We start from the raw sequence: 13,277 nt of genomic DNA on the forward strand, positions 1-13,277 counted from the left end.
AAGTTTATATAAAAAAAAGGTACTTTCGAAGGTAACTGTTATACTCTCCCCACCCTCTCCCAATCTGCTATACATATCCTCCTACAGATACTTATACGTATACGCCTGTGATATACAATATTCAGTCCTTCGACTAAGAGCATTAAGGTCTATTCGTTATTAATAATTATATACACCAATTTATACCTATATAGAGTCTTACAGATCCGTGACCTGATTCGTGGCCCAGGCCAGTATATATGATATTATGTATAGTGACATAAATTTATTCCGTCGTGTGCCCATTGTTTATACACTTACAGCAGCGATTGTGAAGATTGCGTAGAAAACTAAATGCGCGCGCACTGATGACACTTTATATTATATTGTATGAGCGATTAGATTACTTACCTACCTACCATCAATTGCAGGCACATACTCCAGATTTATCTACAACCACATAATAACAGTCGCAAAATAATAGAAATTATGTATGTATAGCACATGTCAGATGCATAATTTATTATTTATTAGTCGCATGTGTACACGGGTGGTTCAAGGGCGGTCTATGTAGCACATAACAAAAACAATAATAATAATATTTTTATGTATTATTATAATCATCATTACTGTTTCAGCACCTACCCATACATGACAATATAATAACATACTGATGGTTTTCTTCGTTTTTCGTGAAAGGGAAAGGGAACTATGTATATATTACTATACAGATACTATAGGTAGGTACAACAAGAAAATCAAAAACGTAATTACATTATTATATATATTTATATTCCACGAGCTGTTGCTTCGCGGGAGAAACAATAATCGTATAATATTATATGATATATAGGCTCAAGATGCGCACGTCGGGGGATGCTTGACTCTGCAGTCTCACTCACACGCGCTCGCATAATATAATATAATCGACGTGCAGACACGACGTTTGCGTGTGTGTGTTTATATATACATATATATATAAATAAAGTGTCTTACTAAAAATGATACATATAATATATTTATATATATATATATAAGCCCCGGTGTTCCTCTACTAGTCGCAATAACGGAATGGCAAGTGACGCGACACCCAGACGTTCGTCGTGTTAATTCGAATAATAAAATTAAATCGCGCCTATATTTATGGTGTTTTAAAAACTTACATCTACTTCTATTAATATCATACCAATCGGTCTTTTGCAGCAGTCGCCGTTACAATAATGGACTTGCGTTTCTATTTCGTCGTCAACATTTTAACCGTGAGTGATTACCTACTAATTAATAATTTATTATACGTGTGTTATTTTGTATTGTACCTACGTTGTGTTTAATTTATGCAATTGGTAGGTTTAGATAATATAATATAAGTGCAGGTAGACTTTAATTTTCGATAATTACTCTGATAATCGATTACTTAAATAAAAGATTACTAATAAATAGGCTAATAGCCAATAGGTAACCTATTGGGAACCTAACTATCAAAACAAGTTTAAGTCTTCACTTTTCTATTTGAAAATATAATTATCATATACCATATAAAATGTTTTTAATTTATTTGTTAAATATTATTCAATACTTAACAGAGGTAAGTTTAAAAACCGTTATTATATCATGTTAGCATAGTCAGAAATCAAGGGGATTTGAGTGGACCCACAAAAATATTTAAAAAAAGATCTTAAGCCCATACACGTATTAAGTGCCTAAATGCTAAATAAATGGTATAATTTCAAATTGTATTTTTAAAAACTTTTAAATTAAAATGCTTTACAAATAAATATTTTGTGTTGAAAATTAAATTTGTACAATTTTATAAACTTATCAAATTATATCACGTGAATATAAACATACTACATTTGTTTATCAACCAATCCATACCACACACAATTTTAATGATTAACTAAATCAAAATTTAAATAATAATACATATTCATATAGTTAAAATTACATTTTTTTTTAATTTATTAGGTATCAAACGTTGTAATTTAATAACTGAAATTACAAAATTTTTTTTATAAAAACTAGGTACTGGAAAAGATCATGATATCTCTTAAGAGTACTTAAAAACTCATATTCTGTGAAGGTATAGTCTACCCAAATATACATAAACTTTTACGGCTGGTCATATTATATAAGCTCTCTTTTTCTGCTAACCACTTAATATAGAATAAAAACATAAATGGAATTTTCAATGGTTGAAAATTGAAATGTTTAAAATAAATTCGATGAATAATTATAAACGCTGGGAAAGATTTATTGGAAAAATAAATAATCAGAATAAAAATAATTTTTTTATCTATCATTGATTTTTAAAGTGGTAAATAATCTTCAATACCTTTTCTGGTGGGAAATTAAGAATGTGAATTACAATTTATATTGATACTTAGACTACTTAAAGGGTCAAAAGTAAAAAATTCCCAATACTTTACTTATTGTAACCAAATGTTTATTTTGAAATTTTCTTTAAGTAGTATAATTTGTAAAAGTATAATTTTGAAAATATTACCTATGGTACTTTTTGAACTATTTATAGACTTTTAAATTTTTTTAATATTAATTTTCTATGAATTTCGATAAGAAATGTATGCACTATCAAAAATCTTGAAAATTTAACACAAGGTATCTCATAATAGGTATTAATAATGAAATTAAAAAAAAAAATTAATGAAATTCATAATGCTTTTTATAAGCGTTTTGTAGCTAAAATTCATAACATTTTTAGTATTTATATTGAAGATTTAAAAATTTTATATAATTACAATATGATAATTATATTATTAAACTGTTTTTTAAGAATTCTTGGTTTTTTATTTTTATCTATAACACGAATAATGAATTATATGGTGCGTGCCTCCTACTGGCTACTAGGAAGATAACTTATTTACATATATTATATATTACGTGATATCATAATATACTATGTTTAGATACCATGTCAAATATATAGTAATAATAGCATAATGATTGTTATTAAAATTAATTTTACCTTATAGTAGTTATAACTTATAACTGTAGATATATGAGTACCTAACAAATGTTATTACAAATTATATTAAATTAATAACTAATGTAAGTTATAAGTGTTATAACACATCTAAATAAAATTAACTATTTTTTTTTTTTTTTTTTTTTAATTAGAAATCATCTATTATGTAGTATATAATTGAAAACATACTCACGAGTCACGATCCACGTAGGAATATTGTAATATTATTGTTGTTGAAAATAACTTATCATTTTTGTCGGTACTTCAAAACAAGAACTAAAATCACAATTGTATTGAAAAATCTGAATTTAAAGTAAATTAACAATAAACTAGAACTCCCGACTAAAACATTCTAAAGAATACATAATCATATTTTATTAATACGATCACAGACAAATAATATTAAGCAATTGCTTAACTGTGTTTGCCTCAGGTGCTGCTAATTCACGAAGTCGTGTTCTCACAATGTGATTTGAAAACCAAAACGAATAATCATTTCACTAAATCTAATGTTGATGGATTTCGAAGAAAAGAAAGACAAACACCAGGTATAATAATATTTTAGTCAGTATCAGGGATGTCTGTATTTATTTAAGTAGCGCTATATTTTAATATTTTATATAATATATACTTAGGTACCTAATAAACGTATACACCTATATATATGACTGAATAAATAATATAATCAATTTAATCCATAATTTAAAGCCAAAAGTAAAGCTAATAATTGTGATTTATAAATATGAATTTGGCATTTGTCTGTCATTTCAGGGTCATCGTATTTAAAAATTTGTATTAATTTTCATAAACACATAAAACGTTAAACGACATAGAATTATATAATATATTTAAAATATATTTTTAGCCATAATAATAATTAGGATTTGGATGTTCGGTAGATACTAGGATATTAGGATATTAGGATATTAGCTTCCGAAAGCTATAGGTATAAGTTATTACTTAATATTTATTTATTCACCATAAAACGGACAAAGATAGAAAGAACAGGAAACGATAAGTTCGGGTAGCAAGGAGCTTCGCTACAAATGGGCCGATACTTTTTTCACACTCCCTAATAAATTAGTACACAGGGCAATTTAAGATAAAAATTTCCACAGAATTAAAAGATTATAAATGCCAGATGGGCATGGGCAATCGTATTATCTTAAATAGTAATAGGTACGCAGTAAATACGTAACGATGTCAACTTAATATAGGTACTCGTAGTACCTACAACTAACGTTTAATTATTTGTTCCTTATTATTTAACAATCCCTAGATACTATTTATTATTGTAAATGCACAAAAAACATTTAACTCACTAGGTAGATTTTTCTGATTTATTTATGCTAATCCCTATTGCTCTAGATGTCTACTAGGTATAAAAATCATCTCACTTACTTCTTCAACAGAGATACTTCAGGTCCATTAAAAATTGCTTGATACCAGTCTTTTTAATCTTAGTCCATGGTTATAGCGTGTAAGTAACTAGATGAATACGTTTGCAATGCCATTTCTAAATCAAATTTCGTTATTCGGACAGGTATGGCTTATAATATTAATAAAATTGTTACAGTGTTACCAGTTCTACCTATTTTAGATAAGCACTACGAAAAAGTATATTTACGATTTCCAATTAAATTAAAATATAATAATGACAAAGCAGTTGACCACACGACAATCTACAAATATCAAATAAAATTTTTAGATAAAACATAAATATATAAATACCCAGAATTCTAAAAATATACCTACCAAGTTAATTTGCATACACACTTTAACACTTATAAAGAAAATTTCTCATTCCCAAATGAAATGAAATATAAATCATTAATACCACTCCCGAACGTTCCAACTAAAAGATAACAATAACTTACCTAGTTTTATTTTGGAAGTATCTTTTTTTAAATTTTATATATATATATAGAATTTATTATTTTACTCTTACAATAATTGACGTTATGCTGTTATAGATCCATCCCGTATGTATTTACCACCGAAGATAGATTCTGTCGCATCTAGTGGTTTTGGAGGACAAATAGACGCATCAATTAATTTTGGTAATGGCAGCAATGGTTATGGAGAAATTGAAAACGTCCAAGACACATCTACAGTAAATCCAACAACAGATTTTAATAATTATGATCTATCGCCCACAACCATCAATGACGAGAGTGATACCGAAACTTCTCTAGGATTATTTGATACAATTACTCGTACATCAAATGGACCCGTTGCATCATCCTTAGACCAAAGTAATGACTACAGTACTTTATCGCCAGGAGGAAACAATTTCGGGCAAATTTTGAACAAGAATAATGATGATAATAGTGGTGTAAATTTACCAGAAGCTAACAATAACTATGGAACTTCATTGGGCACAACTTCGATACCAACTAATAACGGTGTTACTTCAGAGACGGGAATGGCAAACGGTTACGGACAAAACGAGCTATTGAAAACTGCTCAAAGTCAAGGACCGTCCAAATATAACTACAACGGAGCAACGACAGATAGTCAGTTTGGTCAGAATCCTAGCACAGTCGGCAATCAGTATAGTCAGCAAGGTACAGTTGAGAACACAGCAGGCGGTTATGGTAACATAGATCTTAGTACATCAAAAAGTGTGCTGAAAAATAATAATCGAATTAGTGATCAGAATGTCTACGGTCAAGGAGGTAACGGAAATATTGATCCAAACAAAGGTCAATCATTTTCCGTAGACAACATTGGTTATGGTGACACAGTACCCAACTCGTTTGGTCATAAATATACAAACGGCGAGTACTCGTATAGTCAAAATGGAAATGGAAATATGCCTAAATCACAGTTAAGCATTGAAAAGAGTATAGACATCTCAAACAATCTGCCTTATATTAGTTCAGTTCCGAACATCCAAACACAAGATAATCCAACAAGTAAAAGTACATCGCAGTCCAACAATATCATTAATGGAAATTATGAACGAAATGAGTTTCCCAATAGTCGCGATTTTCGAGCTGGAGGATATAACCCAGGAGTATCATCTTCCGGCTATGAACAATACCCCAGTGGATCGAATCAAGGCATCTCAGCAACATCTCAAACTTATGGACAAAATGATTTTGAAAGACCAAACTCCAATTCTTATTCGTCGAATTCCAAAAATTTACTTTATTCTGGAGAACCATTCAATCAATTATTGCCAATTAATAATGGATTTAAACAAAGTTCGACTAACGCATATAATCAAAAGCCTACAGGAATAAATAAAAATCAAATTGCTGATACCTCCACTGTTGGCTCTCTAAGTTTCAATTCTGTAGGAACTAGTAGTGGAATACAGTCATCGGGAACATCATACCAAAATTCATACGGCCAGATTCCACCTGAAGTTCAAAGTTTCAATCAAGAACAAGGTTCATCAAATTACGAAGACGGGTTCAATTTAAACCCTCAAAGTCAATTACAAGGTTCTAACAATTTTGGACAGTCGGGATCTCATTCGATTGGATATGAAGAGAACTATAATCAGATTTCTCCAGCGTACAATGAATTTAATCAAAATCAACAAAACCAACAGCTATCAAATAGCTACGGGCCACCAACAAGATTTTCTCAACCGTTCATAAACGGAAGAAATCCTGTTCAAAATCCATCAAGTGGATCAGCGAACAGTGAATATAATAACCTAGGTAGACCGTCGATTGGACCTTATGTTAATGATCAAAGCCGTCCCACTACATCACGAATATCAAATAACTATAGTCAAACTAGATTTCAACCATCGTCTTCTAGTGGAAACGGTTATAGCCAAAATGATTTAATTCCACCCTTACGCGATCAACAGTATCAGGAAAGTTTATCAAACGTATTAAACGGTTTTGAACAAAATAGCTTGAGTACACCAGGAGGACGACCTAACAACTATGGTCCCGTAGGATTTCAGTCATTATCCACGACTAGCAACAACTTTAATCAAAATTCTCCAACAATTGATGCTTATTCTCAAGGAGCACTACAAGGTTCAAAATCTTACGGACAAAACGTCGTTAAGCCCTATTCCGTAAATAAAGGAAATATAGCTACGACTCAATTAGCTTTTAGTCAAAATGGCTTGTCCAGACAGAGTTCAGGTCAAGAAAGTTCCAGTTCACTTCCAGGTTACGGTCAAAATATAGGGCCTTGTGCTTCCAGAAATGGCGGAGATGCCAGCAAAGACAAAACAAGTAAAGGATCACCAGCAGATCCTGGCTATGGAATTCAAAATCAAAAAAATTCTGACTTACCGAGTTCAGGAAATGGAGTACAAATCTCTTGTAATGGTAACAACAATGGTGCTAACAACGGCGAACCAGGTGCAAATTCTTTTTCAAACTTTGCGCCGGGAAATCAGCCAAACCAACCAATCAATCCGGTAACTAATTCTTCTACTGCTAACAACAATGGTAATAACTACGGCGAACCAGGTGCAAATTCTTTTTCAAACTTTGCGCCGGGAAATCAGCCAAACCAACCAATCAATCCGGGAGCTAATTCTTTTTCAAACTTTGCGCCTGGAAATCAGCCAAACCAACCAATCAATTCGGGAGCTAATTCTTCTAATGCTAACAACAATGGTAATAACCAAGGCGAACCAGGAGCAAATTCTTTTTCAAACTTCGCACCGGGAAATCAGCCCAACCAACCAATCAACCCGGGAACTAATAATTGTGATACGAATAAGTATGGCAATAGCATGAATAAAGCAGTTGTATCACCTTTAAATACAGGTTACTAACAACTATTTTAAGCTTTAGTTACTTGAGCAACAAACTATTCAATAACACTTAATAATTGCATACATTTTTTTTTTGTTTTTTTTTTTTTTTACGATATTTAATTTTAAGAATTTTTTTTATAATAAAACAATAAATAAATTCATGTTGGTAATGCATTGACTAAATTTATATTTTTGTAATAATTGTAAATCAAGTAACTGATTATTGAAAAGTTTTTACAATAAAAATCGCCAAAACAGAAAAGCACATACAAAAATAAATGTTTACAAAAGTTATTTAAATTAGGTACATATATTTCACTCTAAAAATTGTATCTTAAGATATCCAGTTATTTTCAAAACTGAACACACAAAATGTACATTTAACACATTTTATTATTAGTGATTATACTAAAGAATAGTGAAATACATATTTTATGGATTTTAAATATATTTAATAATTTTTTATCGATAAAAATCAGTGTAATTTTTAATTACCAATAAAATATTATACAAATTATAATAAGATTATGTACCTATTACATTATAATATATTTGTATTATTCAATGTGCACAATTATTCATTAATCAATAGTTCTAATCTAAACCTTCAGTTGTAAATTATCTTAAATATAATAAATGGTTTTTAATTGATAATAAAAAGTAAAATAAAATTAGAAATAAAGTTCAATTAGCTACTTTATTTTTTTATAAAATAGCAGAAAGTAATCATAATTTAATCTTTAACTTCAGGCGATAAACTAAAACTATTTTCATTCCTAATTTTTTTTTTATTTTTACGATCTTCCGAAGAACTAGAGCTTGATTTGCGATGGTGCTTCTTTTTCTTGTCAAAATGTTCTTTATCCCTAGAACGATTTCTTTGTCTTCCTTGGGTTGATTTATTGTTGTATCTATCATCTTTGCGATATCTATTTCCATCTCTTTGCATCCGATCTCGACGAAAATTGTTATCAAAACGACGTTTTGGTGAACGGCTTCTAGAACGTCTATCAAACTTCTTATCCATTTTTTGAAACTTTTCTCTACTTTCTCCTTTGCTTTTTTTTTTTGTATCACTTAAACGTTGGTCTGATTTTTTATGATCATGATTATCTGAACCATTTTTGATGTTGCGATCACGTATTATTTGGAATACATCTTCAATTTTAGCCATCATCTCAATTTCAGTTTTATCGTTTTGTTTGTCAGAATCCTATACAAAAATTAGATTAAAAAAGTTGAACATTTGATTTAATATTTTCATTTACCTTAGGTGGAGATCCTGGAGGTGTTTGTCCATTTTTACTTTTTTCATGTTTTTCTTTTTCTTCATGCCTTTTTTTTCTGGCTTCTTCGCGTCTTTTTATTTCTTCTTCTTTTTCTTTACGTTCAATCTCCATTTTCTAAAATTATATTTAATATTTATTATTTCGATAATATTAATTTTAAAATAATAAATTTTAAATTTACTTCAAATTCATTGAAAGTTATCATTTTTTTTTGTTCTTGTCTCCAATGGGGTGGAGTGTAACTTCTAGACCTACTACGAGATGGAGTTCGAAATCTGAGAGTTCCACGACCTTTAACAATACGACCAGATTTTGTAACACCACGAATTCTATTTCTTCTCTTTGCAGGTCTATCATCACTATCTTGTTGTTGAGGTTTCATAAGAAACATAGATGAAGGACCACCTCGAGACAAAAATCTATTAGGTGGTCCAGCTGGAATTTCTTCAGGGTCAATATTAGAAACAGATACAAGTGGATGTAGCTGACCTTCTGCATCATTTTCATCATTCTCTTCTTTTAAACGGTCCGATCTAATACAAATTTTATTTAATTAAATTTAAAATACAATAAAATTATACAATCATACTTCTTTTCTGTTTTTCTTTTTGATTCTTTTTCTTTCTTTTTTTTCTTTCGTTTTCTTTTTTTATCATCATCTGATCCTGAACTTGTTTCACTATCAGATGCACTTTTCTCAGTTTCTTCTATACAAAAACATGCAATATAATCATTTTTTAATATATTTTAAATAATTATATAATATGTGCAGTTAAAAATAAAACGGTCAATAAACATACGTTTAATTTTAGACTTCAATACAAGCTCTCCACATTTCACCACCTTTGCATCCTGAAGTGGTCGCGAATTTTTGTCAACCCCAAGTTCTTCAATCTGCATGACAACCGGTTGGCCAGAAACCACTCTTCCAAATACCACATGTATACTATTTTAAAAACAATTTATTAATACCTTTATGAAAATATTTATAATTAACTAACAGAATATTACTTACCCGTCTAGGTGAGGAGTTGGTTGTGTTGTTCTACAACAAACACATGACATACGACCAAAATTTTATTAGGCTATTCTGATATACTGATCCCATCAACACATTTTCAAATTACAAAATCAAAATTACATTAGTAAACATCTATTTTGTTTTTCCTAGAATGAACGATCTATGAAGTGAATACTACAATTTTTAATACTTATATCACTGATATCTTTTAAATTTTAACTGAAAAATAATTGTTCTGAGTAATATATTTGAATAACATGAATAGTTAAGATTATTTTATTAATTTTAAAACAAATGATTTTTTTTTTTTTTAATGTAAATTTCATATTTTTTGGCGTATATAATAATAATTGCATATTTTTAATAAATCAAATGCTTATTTTACAATTTTTTATTGCGTATAAATCCTAGCCCTAATAATAAGCTATAATAAGCTATTAAAAAACAGATTATTTAGTCTCTACACCATATTTTTTTTTTATACATTTCATCACGACTCAAAATACCAAAATTGTATTATTAGTGTTTTAACATCAAAATTATTTTAATTTGTTGAAAATAATAGTTTAGAATTAAAGTTAAACAATAATTTTAAACAATTTAAATAAGAAAAAAATGGTTTTAAATTGGAAAAAAATTTAATAGATTTAAAATGTAATAATTGATAGTTCTAACTAGTTCCAAATCTTTAGAAAAATATATAAAACTGACTTAAATTATCAACAATTAAATGTTTACCAAATATAATAATAATTATGTTTTATAAATAACTTATAAAATTATTATTAATGATTTACTATTACTGTTTTCAATATTTAAATTTTTATGACACATATCAAAATCTAAAATACCCATTGGTATAGAAGACAAAAAAAATGTTAACATTTATAATTATAGTTTCAATCTGAGTAACTAATTGTAATTTGTAATCAAATAACAAACTTGTTAGAGTTATATTTCTTAAAACTTACATAAAAAATTGAGAACCATTTGTATCTGGTCCTCGATTAGCCATAGAAAGTAAAAAAGGTTGGTCATGTTTCAAATCAAAATTTTCATCTAAATACAGAAATAAAACAGGCTATATATTATAACTCTTCTTAAAATTTATGATATGTTAAATTAATACCTGGAAAAGTTCCTCCAAATATAGATTCACCACCTGTACCGTTTCCAGATGAAAAATCTCCACATTGTACCATGAATGATTTGACAACTCGATGAAATATTACACCTTGGAAATGCAAAGGTTTACCAGTAGTTTTACCCAAACCTTTTTCTCCTGTACACAATGCTCGGAAATTTTCACAAGTTAGCGGGCAAAAGTCATCAAACAGTTCAAACACAATACGACCTAAAAGAATGTTATCAACGGCTACATCCATAAAACACCTAGGACGTACATGTGTTTTTACTAATTCAGTGTCAACTCCCATTATGAGCACTAATTCTGGAAAAAAAATACCAAATTTCATCAATACAATTATAAATTATAATGGTGAACAATTAAAATATAGTAAAAATAAAATCTAATTTTTCTTATACAACTTGATTATAACCTCATGAAGTCATAATACATGGAAAAAATATATAGATATTTTGTTAACAAAATTAAACTATACATCAATATCACTTTATTTAAGACATTTATTAAATATACACTTGAACTATTTGAACAGTTAGTTATCTGTACTTAAAGTAACAGGAAATAATTAATTTACACCAAATGTGTATTAAGAGTACAAAGATAATATTATATTAAAACAATATTAGGAAAATAAATTGAAATTGACAGAAAAATTTACAAAATGGCAAAAAAAAAAGAAAATTGTAGAATTAATACAAATTCTTGACCACTGTTTATTTTGAATAATGACTGATAAACAAATAGATGCATAGATTATTTATATTGAAAATATTTATTTAAAAAAATGTTTTTTTTTACTTATTTACAGTAGATATACCTCTTAAAACATATTATTAGGAAAAAGTTAAAATAATAAATCACATTAAACCAAATTTAATACTACTGTAATTAATCTAAAGAAAGATTGAAAAAATGCATAATTATAAGTATTTCATTTGACAAAAAAAATAACTAGATAAACCTAATAAATATTTCTAATACTAAACTGCATCATAAAAAATTATTTTTTTCTTTAACAGGTATCATAGTAAATTATAATAAAACGTTATTGGATAATAATCAAATAAAACCAAACTGTATAAACACGTTACAAGAAACTTGAAGCCAACTTATAAAGGTTGTTATATAATAAATAAAAGACTATAACACCTGACAACAATAGGTAAACAACAACAAATGTACCTACAATTTACTCAATAAGAAAACCTTTAATAATTAATATCCAAACTCGTGAAAAACGAACGCATTAAGGAAAATTAATAATTATTATTTTGTTTATTATTGTTAACGTGTTACGAAACTTCTAGATAAATGGCTACTACTACGACGCCACGGCGGGATTCAACAAAAATAGAAACAAACAACGAGTAATACTTACGCGATGTACCGACAATCTAATGTAGTAAAATCCAAATAATTCTTAGTTATCGTAATTTCCCGTGTATCACAAACTTTAAAACGTAAGAACTGAACTGAAGAGTTAAAAGTGAAGAGTGAATAAATCGGAATTCATAATTGAAAAATATCAAAAAAAGAATAATAACACGGCGGCGACAACACGTTCTATGAAGAGAGCGTATTAAACAACATGAACACTCAACACACTAGATACACGGTGACGGTGTGTCGGTGTCACGAACCGTAGTCTCGAACAGCCCGGCGAACCTTTTTATCAAAGTAAAACAAAAATGGGTTCAATGCCAGTAACTCGAAACGACGTACGGTCACGGCGCACATTCATGTGGAACAATAATTATTATTATTCAAATATAAATATTATAGGTAGGTAGATAATAGGCAAAAAAAATTCACTAAAAAAAAAAAAAAAGCATCAATAGTGAACACGCTGCAGTGTTACCACTCATACAATAACTACTGTGCAGCTTCTATTGAAAACACCAATCATTTATTCTCATGATCAGTTGACGGTAGTTAGGCACTATTTTTTTATAGTCAGTGTGTAAAGATCTTTATTCTTCATAGTCAGGACTTAGGACAGCAGTGGCGGCGTCAATTATTGTTTAGTAGGGACTGGGGAGAGCGATACGGGCAAAATTAATTTCTGGTAGAGCATTTAAGCACAGCTACTCGATAATTGGTAAAAAACGACAAGGTGA

General features: G+C 29.0%; 2 protein-coding genes across 2 annotated transcripts; one reads left to right on the forward strand and one right to left on the reverse strand.

Moving 5' to 3' along the window:
* The first annotated feature begins 1,034 nt into the window (after window positions 1–1,034).
* LOC112601387 (uncharacterized protein DDB_G0283357-like) lies at window positions 1,035–7,806 on the forward strand. Its single transcript, XM_025348997.1, has 3 exons — window positions 1,035–1,238; window positions 3,396–3,510; window positions 4,936–7,806. The coding sequence occupies exons 1-3, from the start codon at window positions 1,200–1,202 to the stop codon at window positions 7,719–7,721; spliced, it is 2,940 nt and encodes a 979-aa protein (XP_025204782.1). The 5' UTR covers window positions 1,035–1,199; the 3' UTR covers window positions 7,722–7,806.
* Window positions 7,807–8,426: 620 nt separating this feature from the next.
* Window positions 8,427–12,799, reverse strand: LOC112601381 (peptidyl-prolyl cis-trans isomerase cyp11). The gene is made up of 9 exons (XM_025348991.1): window positions 12,539–12,799; window positions 11,143–11,463; window positions 10,985–11,072; window positions 10,008–10,037; window positions 9,793–9,938; window positions 9,582–9,699; window positions 9,174–9,525; window positions 8,972–9,106; window positions 8,427–8,916 (listed from the first exon to the last, which is right to left on the reverse strand). Exons 2-9 carry the CDS (start codon window positions 11,447–11,449, stop codon window positions 8,437–8,439), a joined length of 1,656 nt encoding a protein of 551 aa, XP_025204776.1. The 5' UTR covers window positions 11,450–11,463; window positions 12,539–12,799; the 3' UTR covers window positions 8,427–8,436.
* Window positions 12,800–13,277: the final 478 nt, after the last annotated feature.

Source organism: Melanaphis sacchari, unplaced genomic scaffold, assembly GCF_002803265.2.
Source record: "Melanaphis sacchari strain LSU unplaced genomic scaffold, SCAv2.0 Contig77_pilon_pilon, whole genome shotgun sequence".
NCBI lineage: Eukaryota > Metazoa > Arthropoda > Insecta > Hemiptera > Aphididae > Melanaphis > Melanaphis sacchari.

What these genes read in the sequence shown, in the direction of transcription:
- LOC112601387 (XM_025348997.1), top strand. Translation starts at nt 1,200, where the DNA reads ATGGACTTGCGTTTCTATTTCGTCGTCAACATTTTAACC. An exon ending in TCGTCGTCAACATTTTAACC is followed by an intron (nt 1,239 to 3,395) that starts GTGAGTGATTAC and finishes TGTTTGCCTCAG; the next exon opens with GTGCTGCTAATTCACGAAGT. An exon ending in AAAAGAAAGACAAACACCAG is followed by an intron (nt 3,511 to 4,935) that starts GTATAATAATAT and finishes ATGCTGTTATAG; the next exon opens with ATCCATCCCGTATGTATTTA.
- LOC112601381 (XM_025348991.1), bottom strand. Translation starts at nt 11,449, where the DNA reads ATGGGAGTTGACACTGAATTAGTAAAAACACATGTACGTCCTAGGTGT. An exon ending in AAAAGAAAAACAGAAAAGAA is followed by an intron (nt 9,526 to 9,581) that starts GTATGATTGTAT and finishes AATTTGTATTAG; the next exon opens with ATCGGACCGTTTAAAAGAAG. An exon ending in TAACTTTCAATGAATTTGAA is followed by an intron (nt 9,107 to 9,173) that starts GTAAATTTAAAA and finishes ATATAATTTTAG; the next exon opens with AAAATGGAGATTGAACGTAA.